Below are 20,895 nucleotides of genomic sequence, written 5' to 3'. Positions count from 1 at the left end.
CTTTATTCTGTCAAAACTATTAAAAATCCATGATCTTGTAAAATATTACACAGAATTAATCTTATTTAAAGCATTCAACAAATTACTACCAAGTAATATAGAAAAAAAACTTCACAATTTGGGAGAATATTCACAATTTGAGAGGCTTTGGAGATTTCGCATTACCCAAATTTCGAACCACCCGTAAACGTTTTTGTTTGTCTGTATGTGGAGTGAAACTTTGGAACAGTCTGGAATCCAACACAAGCAACGCCAAAATATCCACCGATTTAAGCTGTTCTATAAACATATGATCTGGTCCCAGTATAAAGATGGAGGGTCTGAATACTGATGTTCCATCTATATTCTGTCTTATATGTTAATGTGTGCTTGTTGTTCCTCATCTAGTTGGTATGTATTGTCCATTACCATCTGCTATTGTTCTTACCATTGCTGGGATGTGCTGCCCTTTACCATTAGTGCTATTGTAGTTTTTTGTGTTTACTATTGTTGGTCTGTAATTATTGCTGTTCTTTACCACTTGTGGTACTGTAGTTTTCTGTTTTAACCATTGTTGGTATGTAATTATTATCATGTAAGCTGACGGTTAACTGTTACCCATGGTAACACCACCAGGAATGAACTTTGTTTCTATTTTTCACACACATTTTGGTTATACAATGTAAATACTGTCAAATGAGTTTATTCTAATTTGGTATAGACCTATTTTGTTCATTTTTCTGGCTTGAAGTCAAAGGACAGGAGTGAGTATTTAAAATGTTATTATGTTAAGTTATTTAATGATGAGAATGGGGGTGGGATTAAATAAGTTTTTCTTCTTCCCACTCCTTTTCAAGTATAGATGAGTGATTTTTGGAATTTTGAATTTGCATGTATTCTGTAAATGCTCGAAATAAACAAACAAATCAAATCAAATCAAGGTTCTGGACCAGAACAGGTTCTGGCTTTAGGCCCAAGTCCTGATTCTAGTTCTGGTTTCTACTTCCAGTCCCAAGTGTGGATAAATGGAGAGAGGTGCATCAGGAGGGACATCCGGTGGAAAACATCTGACCATGCAAATCACTCAACAGCTAACAGTTGCAAAAAACAACCCAGTAACTTGTGGCCCCTCCCCCTCCGAGTTCAGACAGAACCTAAACCCTGTATCTCTACAGCCTTCAGGACACGCCATCACTGTTTAGGACAATGTGTTTCAACCTTGTGGTCAGGACCCCACGTGGGGTCGCCTGGAATTCAAATGGGGTCGCCTGAAATTTCTAGTAATTGCTAAAAAAAACAAAAAACAAAAAACAATACTGACAAAAAAATATATGGTGAGTTGAGAGAGACAATCAAAATACATAAAAGACATGACAAACTGAAGCTAAAACTGAAGCACTGTGGTTCTGTTTCTCTGTGGTTCTGTTCATCTGTGGTTCTGTTTATCTTTTAAATGTTCATTGTGGTCACTTTCAGATGCTGCAGCTCTTTCATAATTCATAGTTTGAGTTCTTGTTTGTTCAGTATTAATTGTCAGCCTTGTAAATCCAAGCTGGACTGACTGTACATATCCTGACCAAGGAAAATACAATTCTCCCTTTGCGCAGTAATCTACATCTGTATAGCAACACAGTATAGCAAACTATTACATGATCAAAAATGAGTTAATTTGAGCAAAAAAAAGTCTCCATTTTGAATGTCTGGGGTCGCCAGAAATTTGTGATGTTAAAATGGGGTTACGAGCCAAAAAAGGTTGGAACCACTGGTTTAAGATAAGTTAGCAAATCAAAATTTAGTGGAATCAGCCTCGTTTTACGCGTCTCAACACCAGTCTGTCTTTCTGTCTCACGTGCGGAGTTCCTCAAGGCTCCATACTTGACCCTCTTCTCTTCTCCCTTTATTGACTTCTTCTAGGATCGATTCTCCGTAAACATGGCATTAGATTCCATTTTTATGCAGACGATAGTCAAATTTATGCATTAGTGCATCCTGGGTGAAACAACTGCTGCAGTGCAGATGCCTTTGAACATCAGGAAGGTCGACTAATTTTCTGTTTTTTAAGTCCTCTCAGAACATACTTTTTTCTTTTGTCTCTTCTAACTCAGTTTGAGGGGTTGGTTTTTATTGTTTTAATGTTTAATCAGTCATTGTTTTTATTCATTCTTTTATGCCTTTTATTTGTTCCTATGTCTGCGTACAGCACTTTGGCCGGTTGTGTTGTTTTTAAAGTGCTTTATAAATAAAGTTGAGTTGAGTTTCTCATTCCTGTCGGTTCTTTATGCTGCCGCTGCAGTTGAAAATCAAACATCTCTGCTTTGTTTGATGGACTACGACCCTCCGTCTTCCTCTGGACCACATTCAGAGGTGTCCAACAGGGTCCTGCTCAGGTATTTTTCGTGTTTTTAATTTGTGTGTTGTCTGATTTGAACACTTCTATAGAATGCCATCTATTTAGTTGGTTCTGAGGATGAGCTGGTGATATTAAGCCGCACATGTAAAGACGTCTGTATCGTCATGTCTGCAGCTGTGGTGGGCGTCGTTCAAGCCTTTTACCTTTTATCGTCCTCTGGTGAGTCACTGCTGCTGCCGGGTTGGTTTTGTGGCATTCTCAACGGACGTGGGACGGCCTTTGTCCTCGTTGTCACATTGATTTCACCTTCAGCCTGAAAAAACACATCAGAAGAAGAAGAAGTAGAAGAAGAAGATGAAGAAGAAGAATCAGAAGAAGGAGGAGGAGGAGAAGAAGAAGAAGAAGCAGAAGAAGCAGAAGGAGAAGGAGAAGAAGGAGAAGAAGAAGAAGAAGAAGAAGAAGGAGAAGAAGAAGAAGAAGAAGAAGGAGAAGAAGAAGAAGAAAAGGAAGGCATTTACTGGTGGTGTTTTTCCTTGTGCACAGTTTACTGGTGCTCAGGTGCTGGATGTATCCGGCTCCATATGGGGTTTAATGGTGTCAGCTCTGACTCTGCAGTATCAGCATCTGCGACGCTTTATGGACGCCGTAAAGAGCTCCGTCATTAAATCTGAGAGGAGGAGGTGTCTGACAGGAGCCAAGAGGGACCACAAACACAACGGTGACCAGGGAGTCACACTTTGGTTTGTTTCTTTGAAATAAACTCTAAACTTTTACCATTGGGTTAAACTCTATGTGATGTCACCCCCTACAGGTTATAAGTCCACTTTGTAAACGACAAACAGCTGTGAAACCACCTTCAAAATAAAACACTAGAAAAACTTTAACTGGAATATCATTTCTGCTGTTTTCACCAACAGCTACTGAAACATTTACTGATTAATGGGATGGTACAAAACAGTTATTAAGTAAAAATAATATCCCTGTTTCCATGTATTTTTACTGAAATACTTGTGGTACTTGTACTTTATGAACATATTTACATTTTTAACTGGATGAATTTATTGCTTTTACTTTAGTATTTTTATTCATCTGTTGATAAGTGTTTTTATTTTCAGCCGATGGAAAATGTAACCTTTAGTTCAGTATAAAACTGAGGTACTTTTACTTTATCTTGCTATTTCCATTCCCATGAACCGAAAAGACAAAAATACCTTACAGACGTCAAAATGAAAAATAAATGTATACAACAGGATGTACTTCTAAAAACATCCTGACTAAGACACGCTGTACAAATACATGCCCTTTGATCCCGGTGGCTGTGCAGACACTGTAGTATCTGCTCAGCACCTGCAGTACCTGTAATATCTGTAGTACCTGTAGTATCTCCTCAGTACCTGCAGTACCTGTCGTACCTGTCTTGCCTGTAGTATCTGCTCAGTACCTGCAGTACCTGCTCAGTACCTGTAGTACCTGTCGTACCTGTCTTGCCTGTAGTATCTGCTCAGTACCTGCAGTACCTGTAATATCTGTAGTACCTGTAGTATCTGCTCAGTACCTGCAGTACCTGTAATATCTGTAGTACCTGTAGTATGTGCTCAGTACCTGCAGTACCTGCTCAGTACCTGCAGTACCTGTAGTACCTGTCTTGCCTGTAGTATCTGCTCAGTACCTGCAGTACCTGCTCAGTACCTGCTGTACCTGTCTTGCCTGTAGTATCTGCTCAGTACCTGCAGTACCTGTAATATCTGTAGTACCTGCAGTACCTGCTCAGTACCTGCAGTACCTGCTCAGTATCTGCTCAGTACCTGCTCAGGGTTGGGTACATACCCGGGGCATGGTGAGGACCAGGTGTCCGGTGGTTTGGGACCTCTGTGCCGTGGAACTGTCGGGCTTCACTTCAGCAGGAAGAACCACCTGAAATATCTGCAGGAGTAAATTATTCATAGGTTTAATTAATGAGATGAAGGCGCTGATGTGGCAGTGCTGCTGTCCCAGTGTGTCAGATGACTTTAATCATTAGAGGGCCTTTTTATAGGTACACATCCCAGAAAAGACGGACCAGAATAGCTCTGACTGAGAGCGGCGGTGATCAGTCAGCCCAGTGAAACCCACAGGAAACCGAAAGGATCCACCAGGGATCCAGGAAACGGCCTTTAATAAAACCTTCTTCCTATTTTCTCGGTGTGTCACAATGAGGGGGATTTTAGGAGAACACGGTGAGGAAAAGGTGAGTCCTGCGCCGCCGTCACACTGATATACGGCCCACCCCCAAACGACTTCATATTAAGGAGGAAGTTTAAAGGCCCGCTGTGATGGATGACTGCATAAATCAGAGCCGCTGTCTAATCAGGCTGACCCTCGGCATCAAACCACCGTCCATAAACATGCTAACGGCTACAGTGGCAGGACCTGACGTTCAGGAGGCGAAGCCTGACCACAGACTGCAAAACTTTTAGGACCAAATTTATTTGTTAGAGACTGAAAAGTAAAGCTCCTCATGATGTCTGACACTGTTTAGACCAGGGCTCTCAAACTCAGGTTCTTTCAGGTTCCACATTCAGCCTGATTTGATCTGCAGTGAAACCAGTAAAATAATAACAGAATAACCTATAAATAATGACAACTGCAATTTTTTTCTTTATTTTAGTGCAAAAAACCCCCAATTAATTTCTGAAAATACTTACTAGTAGAAACTATCCAAAAAATGTGAATAACCTGAAAAAACTGAAATTTCTTAAGAAAAATCAGTGCAATTTTAACAATATTCTGCCTCCACTTCTCATTTGTCCATGTGCATTATGGATCAGATCTACAAAGACACTAAACACTGAGGAACAGACAGAAAACAGTTCAAATTGGGCTGAATTTTCTTTAGACATTTCAGGTTGTTCATATTTGTTCAGGTTATTCACATTTTATTGTCACAGGATAGTTTGTAAATGTAAATATTTTCATAATTTAATGTTATTTTTTTGTACTAAAACAAAGACAAAAAATTGAAGTTGTCATTATTTATAGACATAATGTAATATTACTTTTTTCACATCAAACCCAGAAGAAAATCTGGAGTCATTCTTTTTTGTGGGTTCTTCTGCTGTTATTATTTGACTGTAGATCAGATTGGTCTGTATGTGGAACCTGAACTAAAATGAGTTCCACAGCCTGGACTGTGGAATTTTTACACTTTATAAATTCATCCCAGGGGCTGGATTGGAACCTTTGGGGGGGACGCATTTGGGCCCCGGGATGCATGTTTGACACCCCTGGTTTACATGAAAAATAGATGAGTGTTCAGACTTTAAGTCCTCAGTTTTTGATGGTTGACTTTGGTTTGTGTTTAATGATGAAGTTAAAATTCAGCTTTGATTAAAGTGTCTGTGTGTAGTATTTCTACATTTAGGTATTTATAAATGACCTAAATGAATATTAGTGTTTATAAGATCTGTAATGTTCTGCCAAAGACTCCAGTTTATTGCATTGTATAGATATGAAGTGAATTTACTGATTTATTGATTTATTGACAGGTCGGGGGATTTATGTGACCACTAGAGGGAGTAGTGAGTAGGGGTGTAAGAAAATATCAATTCTGCAATATATCGTGATATTTCATTTCACAATACTGTATCTATATCAAAAAGTACTGTATCGATATTTTTAGGTATTTATTCAAATGCAGATATTGTGGAGGTTCAATTTTGTTTTTCTTTTTTGTTTATATTTTATTTGTTATTATGTAACACTCTTTTATTCAATAATGTTCGTTCCTTTGTTGGGATTGAACTAAAATACTGTTCTGATGTTAGTTCTGAACTAATAGAATATGAACATTTGAACAGGATCTGAAACTGTAATGTCTGTGAAACAGAATTTCAGTTTGAACACAGGAACATTTTGTGATATAGCATTAGATCCTGTTGGGATCAAATAAAAATGTGTTTAGCATTTGTGCAGATTTCTGGTGTAATTCAATTCTTCAAGGAAATAATCATTTAAAAAAAAAGAAACAAACAAAAAAATTCCCTTTTTAACAGTATCATGATATATCATGATATATCATATCGTGATCCTAGTATTGTGATTTGTATCGAATTGCCAGATTCTTGCCAATACACAACCCTAGTAGTGAGTCAGTATGCGGGATGAGAACCAGAAAGAAACAACTGTCAGAGTCAAAGAAATTAAATGCTAATTTTTTCTCCACTGGACACAGCTGCAAATGAAAAAATGCCAAATGCAGAGGATGATGATATAATAAATGGTGATAAATGGTACAGGAGTTAAAGGGTTTAAAATGACCCTGAAATGGACCCAATTTTATTCCTTTAAGCTTTGGAGTTAAACCATGCTCGTAAAGACACATAAAACACTGTTCGACTCCAGCTGACGTCACGCTGAGCAGGAAATGAACACCTGGCTCTAAATAAATGTGCACTGACGTCCGTCGCTGAACCCGGGTCGTATCTGATTCACGGAGGTTTATTAATGAAAGCTGGTGTCGTGTCCTGTATCGCTCACGTTCTGTCAAACCAAGCCGGAGTTGGGGTTGTGGAAACGACTTCTCAGCAGGTGTAATAAGCCGAGTGTCAGAGTTGCAAACGGGTCGGATGATTCAGCACTTTCTGACCGACTTTTATTTGCTGTGAGTTTGACTGTTCATTCATCACCTTCTGCTCCGCACGCCGCAGCAGCAGCATTGGCCGCCGTCCCATGAATCACAGCCTTCTGTCCACAAATGGTGCCTTAACAGGCCGTTACCGCGACAAGCGAACGGGACCGAGGACGAAGCAGCGGTGGTCAAAAGGACTGTTTAAATATTTACAACGAGGATGAGCATCAGGCCTGAAGGTGTTTAACAGGTGATCACACCAGAACAAGATCAGCAAAGATACACCATGGGAACCAAGGTTCTAATAGTTTGGGATTTTTCATTCTTTTTTAGTTTTATTTAGTTTGGCCTTCTTTTTTCTCTATTTCAGTTAGTTTTAATTAGTTTTTAGACCAGGTTTGCTAGTTTTTATTAGTTTTTGTTATTTTCTAAATGCCTAGTTTTAGTTTAGTTTTAGGTTGTTGTTTTTTTTAATATCTTTTATCTTCCTCGCCATCATATTCAAAGAAATCCCATGCAGAACTTTTTCCCAACTTTAGTCTCCATGTTTCCAGGTAGAGTGGGGACCACAAGATGAGTGTAAACCACAAGTGAACACAAGTGATGAACCGTCAAGTGTCGTATGGTGCCAGCAGATAAAATTGCTAGAGCGAAATAAATCAATTTTGTATCAGTCTGACATTAACAAAGATGAAAACGAAGGGAATTTTATCCATAACTTTTATCTGTTTTAGTTAGTTTTGTGAGCACACAATACAGTTTCAGTGAGTTATGTTTTTGTCTTTTAATTATAGTTTTTGTGTATTTCAGTTAATGAAAATGTTTTTACAATTCTAGTTTTCGTCCTTTCATTAGTTTTCGTTAACAATAATAACCTTGATGGTAACTTAGGAAAATGAGAGGAGCTTTTCCATCAGATATCTGCGCTAAACTTTAACGATATTTACTAAATGATCAAAAAAATAGTAGTGGGTAAAAGGGATGTAATGATTACCAGTATAACGATAAACCGCGGTAAAATTCCTGACACAAGGGTTTTTCTTAACCGTGGAACAGGGGTGCTGCGCCCTCATACTTTCGGCTAGCGCCCCCTTATCAAAATTCCAATTGTTTTTTTTTTCCGATTGGTTGCTTTTAGGGGTGAAATGATTCCTCAAGTAATTCGAGTACCTCGATTACAAAAAATGATCGAGGAATTTTCTCTGCCTCGAGGAATTGCTTATTTAGTTGTAAAGTTCAAAGCACGGCATTTTGCATTAACTATTTAATGTGTCACAATGCACTTACGTTACTCAGGCAAAGGAACATGACAGAGGACGCAGAAGTGTTTGGATGAAGCAGCGGGAAGATGGAGGAGGCGAGTGAAAACAGCAATGATGCCGAAAGACAAAAAAAAAAAAAAACAGTAAAAAAGACATAAAATGTCATTAGTGTGGAAGCATTTCAGACTGAACAGCAGGTAAACACCATGGCATGTATCCATTGTAACATGGCCCTTCCACACAACTGCACATCTATGATGTAGCATCTTCTCTGAAGACACCCAGAATGGAACAGAGGACCCCAGATAAAATAGAATTAACGTAGGGAAAATCCATGAGATTAACGTTAATGTACCTTACTAATATAATGTTAGCCCTGCGGAGGGATAGGTTTGTGCTAATTATGGAACTGTCGAATGTGTGGGTAGTTTATTATGATTGTGACGAACACAGATTTGCATCCATGCACCCGTGATTTGAATGGTTAATTTCCCAAAAGTACGGACGAAATGGTGCACGGGTTGGTGAAAGTTTTCTCTTACCTTGTCACGGCCGAATTTTGGCAAAATCCAACTACTTTTGCTAAAATGAAGTGGCGGGGGAGGGGTGGGGTGGGGTTATAGGTTATGAGACAGACAGATAAGGTGGGGTGGCCATTGCCTTGATTCTCCTGAATATAGCAGAAATGTGTAAAGCTGTTCATGCATGGACTCGTTCCAAGTTCCCGTTCAAATGTTCTTGCCTCTTTTATGCCACAACACATTCCCGTTAAGTCTAAATTGAAAATTCCGAAACTTACAGCTGCCAAAGTTCAGTTGCACATCAAAAAGGCAATGTTTATGCCTTTTTTTAAATTTATTAATGCATTATAGTTTTGATACTTACAAGAAATACTAAGTTGAAAGTAATAAAATTTTATTTATTTTTATTTGTATTTGCAATTGCCTCTCTGGAAATGTTTCTAGTCAAGAAAATACATTTTGTTGCGTATGCCAAAAAAAGGTCTTTCCATTGCAGTTTTGCATGATATACCATTTGTGCTACGCCCAAAAAACCACCTCTTGCCAGTGCAAAACAAGAGTTTTGGCAAAATTGTTGTTTTTTTCCATTAGGCAAAGTTTTTTGTGCAAATTATACTCAATTCAAGGGTCAGTGGAACAGAGACTAGTGAGACCGAATGGACGTGGACGGTGGTTGAACTGAGGCTTCTCTGGTCCATATGAGGAGTTAGATCCAAAATAAATGTTATTAACCTTCCGATATCTGGGTGAGCATATTACACACACTTTGCATTTCATGTCATAAAAGGTCATATTCTGTTTCCATGACACTTAAAGGTTAGTGTGATTCAAACTGGGCTTTAACGCACATGTGAACATGTTTGTAGATGAACAGAAGGTAAAGAACAAACCTTTCCTTTGACGCTGACTCTGGCGTATGTCGGCTGAACGTCCACTTCAATCAGAGACGTGTCCATGTGTCTGTGGAGGACCAGGTGAGACCAGGTGGGTCCAGGTGGGTCCAGGTGAGTCCAAATGAGTCCAAATGAGTCCAGGTGAGTCCAGGTGAATGTAGGTGAGTCCAGGTGAGCCCAGGTGAGACCAGGTGAGTCCAGGTGAATCATGGGTACAGATAGAGTGAACCAGGTAAGCATCCTGACTGAACCAGGACACACTGACTCCAGATCAGATGAACAGATGACCAGACGTCCGTATATGGACAGTATGTGCTGCTCTCACCTGAACACTGCCAGGTCTAAGATGATGCTGTTGTTGTCGTCGTCCTCAGTCAGAAGGAAATCCAGTCTGTGGATGTGAACAGAGAAACCGTTCAACTACAAGAACCAACCGGCCTCAGTTTCTATTCACATTTATCAACTGACACTGAAGGAATTTAAAAAGTACAGACTCAGAATGCATTAACCCTTTGTCATCTGCCCACAGGCCCTTGAACCTGCACAGAACCGGACTAATGTCACAATGGTTTTATACAGCTGGTTTGGAAATTTTTACACTTTTTGTTTTATCAACTTGAGCCATAAACAGTAACACCAAATACTCAGTAACTGTCACATTTTTAACCCTTTGAATGCCATGTTTGTATTGGAAGGAAACCATATTTTTTTAATGCAAAAAAGTTTCTTTTTTCAATATTCTACAAAAAAAAATGTATTATTAATTTTTTTATTGTTTCCATCCACCATCTGTCAGTGATTAACACCAACACTGGTTCATATTCTTATTATTTTTGTTTCTAGGTCAAATGTGTCAGTGTGTATTTTGTACTCACTTGGTCAAAGGGTGGCAGTGTAAGAATTTAACACTGTTTATTATGGGATGGATTTAGTGGATGGATCAGAATTTAAACAATCAGACACAAATGCCTAAGTTTTGAATTCTGACCTAAAACAAATAGTGTAAAATAATCTGACTTTTAATAGCATGAAGTGTAAAGTGTGTATAATACGCTCATCCAAGAAGGTTAAAGCTATCAGACTTGAATCAATATTAAATATATGTGATACAGTGTAGAACAGTGGAGTTTCGTGCCCCCTTTTTGGTCGTATCTTTCATAATTTGGACATCTGACGTAAAGTTATTATTTTTAAGACCTTAGACGCTTGTTTTTATGTGTTTTAATAAAGTGAGGAAAAAGTAGAAAAATGAGCAGTAAACAACAAATTGAAACTACTACCGAATACAAATGAACAAAAAAGGATGTAGATGCTTGTTTCATGTTCAGTTAATGATAATTTTACTGAAAAATTCACTTTTTCTCCAGTTTTTTCTGTTTTTTATATAATATCCCTTAACTTTAATCTGAGCTTCAATGAACATCTACACGATCAGTGAATTAAATACAGGAAAAGACAGGATTTACACTGAAAAATGTAAGATACAGAGGATAATATTAGAATAGATGCTGATAAATTACTTCAGAAAGGTTAAATATAGAGAAATAATCATTTTGAAGTCACCACAAATATAGTTCTATGTCTTAAAAGAGGGTTAAAAGACAGAAATGGGTGAATTAAAAGGGCTGAATCCATCTTCCAGATGTGGGTGTGATGTGGTCCTACCTGTGCGAATCCAGAATCATATTTGTTTTTACCATAAATGTGATGTTGTCGAACAGAGCGCGGCTTTACGAGCTGCTCTGACAGGACGCTAACGTGTTAGCGGCGCTGATGTGACGGCTGTGGCGCTGATGGACAGCCCGGCGTCGTGTAAAGGACACACTGGTGACCTGAGTGTGTCCTCAGCCCAGATTACCTCCAGACCTCCACCCCACGGCCTTGGACTGGATATAAACCTCTGGGTAGTGCGGGGGGGTTCTGGCGGGTCTACATCTATCAGCCTGGACCCCCTCCCTTCGATCCCCCATATCAAACAGCGGCTGCAGGAGATCTGACCCGGTTCCTTTATTATGTCCTGGTGGCCGTGGAGTCCACCTGCGGCTGATTGGCCGAGGCTGTTGCTGCAGCGCCTGAACGTGACTGAAACAGATGAGGGTCCCCTGGGCCGCTGACGGCCAGTGTTGGGGTCCATTTCCTTCTCAGTCCATCACCACCACAGCGTCGCAGAGCTGCTGATTAGAACAGACCTGGAACATGTTCCCCTGGTGAACTGGACAGACCCTCTGCATCGGGGGGGGGGGGCAAACAGAAGGCTCCCAGGCCAAAACCACATGCCAAGGGTTCCAGTCCGGCCTCTATAAGGAAACATCAGCAACTCTGGGGTCATGTCTCTTCTGTCTCCTCTGTTTCTTCTGTTTCTTTTGTTCTTACTGCACAGCACCTCAGTCGTCACTAGGGCTGCACAATATTGGAAAAAACTGAAATTGCGAATTTTTTTAACCCTGCGATATATATTGCGATATGAAAGAATACTGAGTATGTACCAGCTGTGTGGTGCCGATGTAAATGGTCAAACAAATGAGTTGTGTTTCCTCTGGTTGTGTCGACAGGTGGAAGACACTGTCGACACAGAACAGGTGTTTCAGTTTCATCCTTCTGTAGCTGAAATAATTCCAGATAACTGATGTTGCTTTTCTTTTTGGCACCAAGTCTTCGTTCATGATGATTTTCTCTTGATCTTTGCTCATTTTTCAATGTTGTTACCAGTGACGCACTCCAAACTGATGAAGAATGATTGTGATTGGTGGATGGCTGTGTGCAGTGTGTGTCAGGTACCCTTGAAATTACATGAGAACACATTGAGTTCATTTACCTCCTACATTCCAGGACCTGCGATGTGACTATTGTGCACACGTACATCACGGTGATGATGCTCAAACAATATATTGTGCAGCTCTAGTCGTCGCTTTTCCTTTGACCCTCAAATTACATGAATATAACTTGCGCATAAAAATTTGCCTGATGGAAAAACGTCAATTTCGCCAAAACCGTAGTTTTTCAATGAAAAGTTTTTGCACTTGTAAGAGGTGGTTTTTTGTACCATTGCAAAACTGCTATGGAAAGACCTTTTAGTGCAACTAGAGTCACATGATCCAAACAAAAAAAAAAACATATGTTGATGGATGTTAGAACAAGAGAAGCAGAAGAGTTGAACCCAAACGCGTGTGTGTATGTGTGGACACACCAGGAAACCACATCAGTATAGAATTCAGTAGGAGACAGAGGGGGAACCAGCATTCTAGATTCAAACCAACACAGATTTATGTTCCTGTTTATGGAAGGACTTCTGACATCTTGCAGTAATAAATAAATCATCGCATTTGTGATTTAATGGAAAAAAACCAACATTACGCACTTGTGTTTTTTGGACATTTAGTAAATATTGGTAAAGTTTTGTGCAGATGGAAAAGCCACTAGTGTTTATTAGTTGACCGGTCGATAGGACATGAGGTACTGTGAAGGAGCTGTGTCCGATGTTGTCTCCGTCATTGTCGTCTCCATCATAGTCGTCTTCGTCGTTCTTGTCTCTGTTCTATTCTCAGTCAAACTTACAACTGTTTTGACTCGTGACACTATCATTTCTCTGGCATGGAGTCCATCAGAAGAACCTGCAGCTGTTATTAATGGGGACTTATCATTTAATACACACATTAAACAAATGTCCAGGACAGCCTTCATCCATCTACGTTCCGTCTCCTTAATTAGGAACATCCTGTCCTGAAGCGATGCAGAGAAGTTAGTCCATACATTTATCACTTCTAGGTCGGACTGCTGTAACTCCTATCAGGACATCCACACAAGTCCCTAAAAGCCTGCAGTTAATCCAAAATACTGCAGTAGGAAGTTTACCAGAGTCCCAAACAGACGTCACAGCGCCTCAGTATGAGCTTCATGTAAAATCAGGCAGGAGGAAACAAAACCCTCCTCCTCCATCTTTGAGGTGAATCTGTTCATCAAACCACTTCATTTCTTTTGCATTGTCTTTTATTATGTTTCTATTATATTGTTATCTGCTTCCTAACTGCATTTTTTCTGTTTTAAAAACCCTTAAAAATGGATTTCTGGCTGGTTTTTAGGTGTTTTTGGGTGGATTTTTTGGTGTTTTTAGGTGGATTTTTTGGTGTTTTTGGGTGTTTTTTGTTTGGTGTTTTCAGGGTCTTTTCATGTGGGTTTTTGGGTGGTTTTAGCGTGGTGTTTGGGTAGTTTCTGGGTGTTTGTTAGATGGGGGGGCTGTGTGTGGTTTTTGTGTCGTGTTTGGGTGGTTTTAGCGTGATTTTTGGGTGTTTTTGGGTCGCGTTTGGGTGGGGTTTTTTAGTGGTTTTTTTTGGATGGATTTTTTTTGTGTGTGTGGTGTTTGGGTGGTTTTTGTTTTTTGGGTGTTTTTTATGTGGTGTTTGGGGGGTTTTAGGGTGATTTTTGGGTGGTGTTGGTGAATTTTTGGGTGTGTTCTTTGGTAGTTTTTTGATGGATGGTTTTTTTTGTGGTTTTTTGGTGGTTTTTTGGGTGGGTTTTTCGAGTGTTTTTTAATGGATGTTTTGTTTTGTGGTGTTTAGGTGTTTTATTTTTTGGGTGTTTTTTATGTGGTATTTGGGTGGGTTTAGGGTGTTTTGTGGGTAGTGTTTGGGTGGGTTTAGGGTGTTTTGTGGGTGATGTTTGGGTGGGTTTAGGGTGTTTTGTGGGTAGTGTTTGGGTGGGTTTAGGGTGTTTTGTGGGTAGTGTTTGGGTGGGTTTAGGGTGTTTAGTGGGTGATGTTTGGGTGGGTTTAGGAGGTTTTGTGGGTGGTGTTTGGGTGGGTTTTTTGGTGTTTTTTGAGGTGGTTTTTTGTGTTTTTAGGGTGTTTTTATGTGGTGTTTGGGTAGTTTTAGAGTGTTTTGTGGGTGGTGTTTGGGTGGGTTTAGGTTGTTTTTTGGGTGGTGTTTGGGTGGTTTTTTTTGGTGTTTTCTGATGGGGGTTTTTTGTGTTTTTTAGGGTGTTTTTTGTGCGATGTTTGGGTGGTTTTAGGGTGTTTTTTTGGGTGGTGTTTGGGTGGGTTAAGGGTATTTTGTGGGTGGTGTTTGGGTGGGTTTAGGGTGTTTTTTGATGGGGGTTTTTTTTGTGTTTTTTAGGGTGTTTTTTGTGCAATGTTTGGATGGTTTTAGGATGTTTTTTGTGTTTTTTCATGTTTCTTGGGGGGTTGTTGTTTTTTTTTCAATGAGGAAAACAAATTTGTACAGCAAGTAAATCACAACATGATCTCAGTCATGGAAGGACTTAAATGTGTACTGTGAGGTTGTACTGTGCAGAGCACAAAGTGAATGGGGCTCTTATGCTGATCACTTTTTTCACTTTTTTTTTGTGTGTGGGACTGGGCTCGTACTTGGGCTGGTTGACGTTCAGAACTCGTCCATCAGCGGTGATCAGGGTCCTTGGAGTCTTCGGCGTCTTCTCTCCGTCCCTATGGGGAAACAACGCATCGCCAGATTTACTGCGGGTTGTGTGTTATGGGTGGACTGACAGACGATGGCAGCAGAGTTATGGGGTCAGAGGGGTGAAGGACCCCCCCATCCCTCTGGAAACATCCATAAAGACTGAGACAACAGATGAGCTGATGTGGAGGGGCATGGAAAACACCACAATGTGAAGAGTCCGACGTTAAAGACAGAAACACAGAAGAAAATAATCCCGTCATTTCACTACATACACCACCAGACGCTGTAAAACCTGAAAATGAAACACAGTGTCATCTAAGAGCGTAGAAGCAGATGTATTTATGTCTGTATGCTGAGGATTCCACCAGTTTTAGCTGAGTATGTGTCTAGTTTTAGTGTCAGTTGGAACTGATTCTGATTTTACCTGCAGCTTTATTTGGTTTTAGTTCACATTCCATTATTCAACAGTTTTGTGTCGACTTGGTCGGTGCTTCTGTTGTTTCTTCACTGCGGGGTTTTACCTTTATTATTTATAACAGAATTGATTGTTATTATTATTATTGCTTCAATGTGGCATTGGAGCTACACATCCTCCAAGTAACCCTCTATTTTCAAAACCATAATTACGTCAGGATTTTTCTTGTGTAATCTTGTAAATATATAATTAATCAATTAATCAATCAGTCAAATTCTATTTAGTTTAGTTTATCTCATCTTAGTTCAGTTTACCTTACTTTTTTTAATAGCCTTTATTTATTGAAGATTTTACAAAGCATTACAAAACACTATAATGCACTACTAAATTCTATATATCTTTTTTACAAACATTCCTATTTATACCTCTATCTTTTATTTTCCCTAATGTAAATAATTGTGCCTTCTACTGTCTTTTGTCGTGCCTTGTAATTTCTTGCACTAAGTTGGTGAGCTCTACCTCAATTTCATTGTACTTCTCCAATGACAATAAAGAGATTCTGATTCTGAAAAAACAAAAACATACCCATCTATACTTCATAAGCGTATACATATTTCCCTACTCGTATATACACTCTCTCATAAAAATATACACTTGCCCACGCTCACAATGGTGAATAAAAATAAAATATCTGTACATACACTCACATATAAATATACACCAACACATATGTTTATAGTAACAAATGCATATGCGCTTAGACTAATACACATACATGTCTACACACATACACATACATATACAAACTTACACCCTACACACACTTTTTCCCCCTCTTTCTTTTATAAGAAACAGGCTTCAAAGTCTATAATATTCCATGGGAGTGTCTGTAATCTGTCCAGCATTCTTCCTCTTCATCACAGGTGTCAAACATGTGGCCCGGGGGCCAAATCTGGCCCGCCAAAGGGTCCAGTCCAGCCCCTGGGATGAATTTGTGAAATGCAAAAATTGCACTAAGATACTAACAATCCTTTTAGTTCAGGTTCTACATTCAGACCAATTCAGTCTCAGGTAGGTCATAATAACATATAAATACTCACAACTCCAAGTTATTCTCTTTGCAAATATAAATGTTTTCATGTATTTACACTAAAACAAAATATAATATTGCAAAAATATCTGAATAACCTGAACAAATATGAACAAGCTGAAATGTCTTAAGAGAAGTACATACAATTTTAATAATATTCCACCTGTTACAAAATATTTTGTGTGTTTGTAGATCCACTGTGATCTGTAAGTAGTAATATACATGTGTAAATGATAAACTGAGGCAGAATATTGTAAAAATTACACATTTTTTCCCGTTTGTTCATATTATTCACATTGTTTGAGAGGATAGTTTGTAGATGCAAAAATCTTCATAATGTAATTTTACTTTTTTCACTCTAAAACACAGAGAAAAGTTTGGAGCTGAAATTATTCATATATTATTATTTTACTGGTTCGGCCCACTGCAGATCTAATTTAGCTAAATGTGGAACTGAACTAAAATGAGTTTGACAGCCCTGTTCTGTGTAGTTTGTTCAGAATGTGTTTGACCACTGTGTCACTATCTTTAAGGTTCTGATTAATGATCTTTATACATGCAAAGTTTGACCGAAACAATGCAAATTATTAACTGGAAGAGTCTTTGTTGATTTGGTGGCATTTTTTCTCCTAGGAGTCCATACATGACAGAACGGTAGTTGATTGAGAAGCCCAAGCCAGTGTTTTGCCATTCAAGCCACTTTACCTTCCCTTCCCTCATCTTATGTTTGTTCTGATTCCTATTTTTCTGTACATATATGTCTCTTCTTACTTTCTTTCGTTCATGAACTAACATCTTGCTACTTTTCTTAGGGTTCTGTTATGCCCTAGCCCTTTGAACAGACAATGACCACCTGACATTTCCTATAAAACCTGAATATAGATGTTGTGAAACCACGCTGTGAGCTCCTCATCCTTCAGACGTCCCTCTGAGTCGGAGGGTTAACTGTCAGATTATCGTTACCATCTGCTGTACAGCTGGAATCGCTTTGTTGACCACATGTAACCGGGCGTGAAGGTATACACTCCTCCATCCATTAAACCCACTGAGCAGCAGATGAACAGCCGGTCGGCGGCGGAGGCGAAGTGAGCATTTAGCGCTCTGCAGAGGGTCAGCCGGGCCTTCAATCTGCTCCAGTTCAGTTTGATTCAGAGCACAAACCTGGGATGAGTTCAGGAGGAGACGAGGATTGAAGAGCTCAGGGTTCATGCATCCATCACAGACTGTCAAATGGGGGGGGGGGGGGGGGGGGGGGAAGTGTACCACAAGGTATCACTACAAGAGGGTCCAGGAACACAATTATTCAGTCCCTCCAGAAAAACGCGATTATGAGATCACGTACTTCGATGCATAATCAAGGAAATAGATAGTGTTTATTATGCGGGGTCCAAATTTTTTCAAAAAGGGCACATATTCACCGCAATATTAGCATATTTCTGCGCAAAATATGCAAAATATGCTGGGCTGGCATGATTTCAAAATCCCTGCATTTTTCCAAATAAAGTTAAAAAAAATATTGCCTCGTAACTTGACACTGGTAGTGATGTAATATGAGACAGGTAGTGATGTAATACCTGTCATCAACGTCATCGGCTCACACGTCCACAGAAGGTGAACGAACCACCAACCTCTGAAAAAATCCTGCAAGATGATGAAAAATGCAGCTTATTTACCGACAAAAATATCTGCAAAAGACAGATCAGACCAGTCCCCCATGTCGTACAGTAAAGACAGACCAAACCAGTGTAATTAACACCCATCAGCATAGCCACAGTCTCTACAATAGAAGTTTATGGAGTTTTTTCAGTAGGTTCGATGAAGGCTTGCAAGAGTAAACTTCAGTTAAACTTTGATGAAGGTTCTTATTCACCAAATTTCTGATTTGGTTCATACTTTCAGAAAATAATGTCATTATTCCTAAAAAAAAAAAAAAAAAAAAAAAAAAAAAAAAAAACAGAAATCAGGAGTTGTTCCAGTAGAGAGTCTCAAAAATGTGAACAAACTTTGTAGATATTGTCCTGAGGAAGATGAATTCGACCAGTAGTTTGAAAGAAGATGGTTTTTGAAGAAATTGCTAAGGATGACGACAATGACAACGAAGACAAAAACAAAGACACAGACAAAAACAAAGACTACCCCAGACACAGCGCCTTCACAACAGCTCATGGCCTATTGACCTGCTTTGGGTCACGCAAAACAAGCATTTTATCCGATTACTTCATTTAACATACACCCAGGATCATGATTCCAAAGGTGCATTCCTGCCAAACTGTCCAATCACAGAGCTTCGAATTCAGTTATTGAGCGTCTCGTTTCGGTGCCCAACTGATAAAAAACCTAATTTTCTTCACTTTCTTGTTATCGGTCACGTTTTATTTAAAGCTAAACACATTCCCATGTTATCTCCTGTATGCTAATAGCCACCCGTCCATTCACGGACCTTCAGAGGACATGGGAGTGGTTCTGAGTCCTGCAGGTTGGTTCTGCAGAAGAACAGAGCAGCCATTAAGCACTGAAGCGTTTCCACGTTGACCTTATCATGCAATCCACCTCAGAAGCAAGAAATTCATCTTTCCTGACAATCCGGTGACGGCACGACTACATGCATCAAGTCAGCGCCGCTCTGACAGCCGCAGTGCGCAGGGAGACGATAAAAACACCAACACCGTATCACCCCGATGTTCTGCTTGGACGGCGTTCAGGCCCGGATTCCTCTGTGATCCGGATCAGCCAGAGGAGAGCTGTCACCCAAAGGGGGTTCCCTCCAAACGGGTCTATTTCAGGGATTTCTTATCAACAGAAAGAGTTTGATGGTGCTTCTCAGTGAGTCGTAACCTCCTTCAAGTAAGAATTCACAAAGTGCTTCACAGTAAAATCAGGAAAAAGTGAGCTATGTGGTATAACACTGACACACAGCTACATACACAGGCAACAAAATGAACAAAATAATCAATAAAATGAATATAACTGAACAAAATAATCTAAAAACAGGTAAAAATGAAGAAAATTATCAAGAAAATGAGGAAAGTAGTGTAATAAAAAGACAAAAATTAACAAAATAATTGATAAGAGGCAAAATGTCCAAAGTAATCAAGAAAATGAAAAATAAATAAATAAAATTCACAACAAAATAAACAAAAACAACCAAAATGATCAACAAAATGAATAAAAATGAACAAAATAATCTAGAAAACTGGTAAAAATAAAAAATAAGAAAATGAAGAAAATAGTATGGAAAGAAAATGAACAACATAATCAACGAAATTTTAAAAAAAGGAACAAAATAATCTAGAAAATAGGTAAAAGTGCAAAAAATAATGAAGAAAATAGTCTAGAAAAAAACAAAAATCAACAAAATAATCAACAAAATTAACAAAAATTAACAAAATAATCGAGAAAATTGGTAAAAATGAAAAAAAAAAATCAAGAAAATGAAGAAAATAATCTAGAAAACAGACAAAAATTCACAAAATATTCGATAAAACAGACAAAACATCCAGACTAATCAAGAAAATGAAAAAGAATAAAACAATCACCAAAATGAACAAAAATGACCAAAACAATAAAGCAAATGAAGAAAATGGTATAAAAAAAAGGACAAAAATGAACAAAATAACCATCAAAATGAACAAAAATTAACAAAAACAATCTAGAAAATTGGTAAAAATGAAGAAAATAATCAAGAAAATGAAGCAAGTAGTCTAGTAAATGACAAAAATGAACAAAATAATCAACAAAATGAACAAAAATGAACAAAATAATCTAGAAAATTGGCAAAAATTAAGAAAATAATCAAAAAAATTAAGAAAATAGTCTAGAAAAAGGACAAAAATTAACAAAATAATCAATAAAACAGACAAACTATCCCAAGTAATCAAGAAAATGGGAAAAAAATAAACAAAACAATCAACAAAATGAAGAAAATAAACTAGAAAATGAATGAAATAGTCTAGAAAAGGGCATCCCTGAAGTGGATGTTAAAAAGCGAGGCCATGGGTGTGTGAAGGTGACGGTGTGCTGTTATGGGATGGCAGAATGGGACTGTGAATGGAGTGCTCTCAGATCAGTGGGTCTGAAGGTGTGCTCCATATGGATGAGGGTTCCTCCTGTGTTTTCTGCTGAGCATCGTCTCTGCCGTTGTCTTGTCATGTGCTCTTTTACCGTTGTTGTTGTTTAGTTTTTTTTCCCGCCGTAATGATCTGCTGTGTCCTCTCATCGACCTCCCCGTTACGTTGCCTACGGTAATATATGCTCAGACCGTTTACAGAGGATTTTTCACCGTGGCGTTAACGTCGGGATCATTTTTCAACATAAAGTGACGCCTGTGGACTCTGCAGTTTGTCCTTCGACGTCCTCTGATCGCTCATC

At 38.9% G+C, this 20,895-nt stretch overlaps 1 protein-coding gene across 1 annotated transcript in view; it reads right to left on the bottom strand.

Annotated features, from left to right (window-relative positions):
* The window catches only part of dnaaf11 (dynein axonemal assembly factor 11), a 49,666-nt gene that overhangs the window by 15,773 nt on the left and 12,998 nt on the right, over positions 1 to 20,895 (bottom strand). Inside the window, exons 7-11 of the mRNA XM_030160759.1 lie at positions 14,971 to 15,048; positions 9,937 to 10,002; positions 9,609 to 9,678; positions 4,157 to 4,252; positions 2,533 to 2,642 (exon numbers count right to left, since the gene is read on the bottom strand). Of these exons, the coding sequence (XP_030016619.1) occupies positions 2,533 to 2,642; positions 4,157 to 4,252; positions 9,609 to 9,678; positions 9,937 to 10,002; positions 14,971 to 15,048 (420 nt within the window). The remainder of the gene's footprint in view (positions 1 to 2,532; positions 2,643 to 4,156; positions 4,253 to 9,608; positions 9,679 to 9,936; positions 10,003 to 14,970; positions 15,049 to 20,895) is intronic.

This window comes from Sphaeramia orbicularis, chromosome 17, assembly GCF_902148855.1.
Source record: "Sphaeramia orbicularis chromosome 17, fSphaOr1.1, whole genome shotgun sequence".
In the NCBI taxonomy this organism is placed as follows: Eukaryota; Metazoa; Chordata; class Actinopteri; order Kurtiformes; family Apogonidae; genus Sphaeramia; species Sphaeramia orbicularis.
The sequence above is the reverse complement of the archived record's forward strand: the minus strand, read 5'-3'. Positions and strand labels throughout refer to the sequence as shown.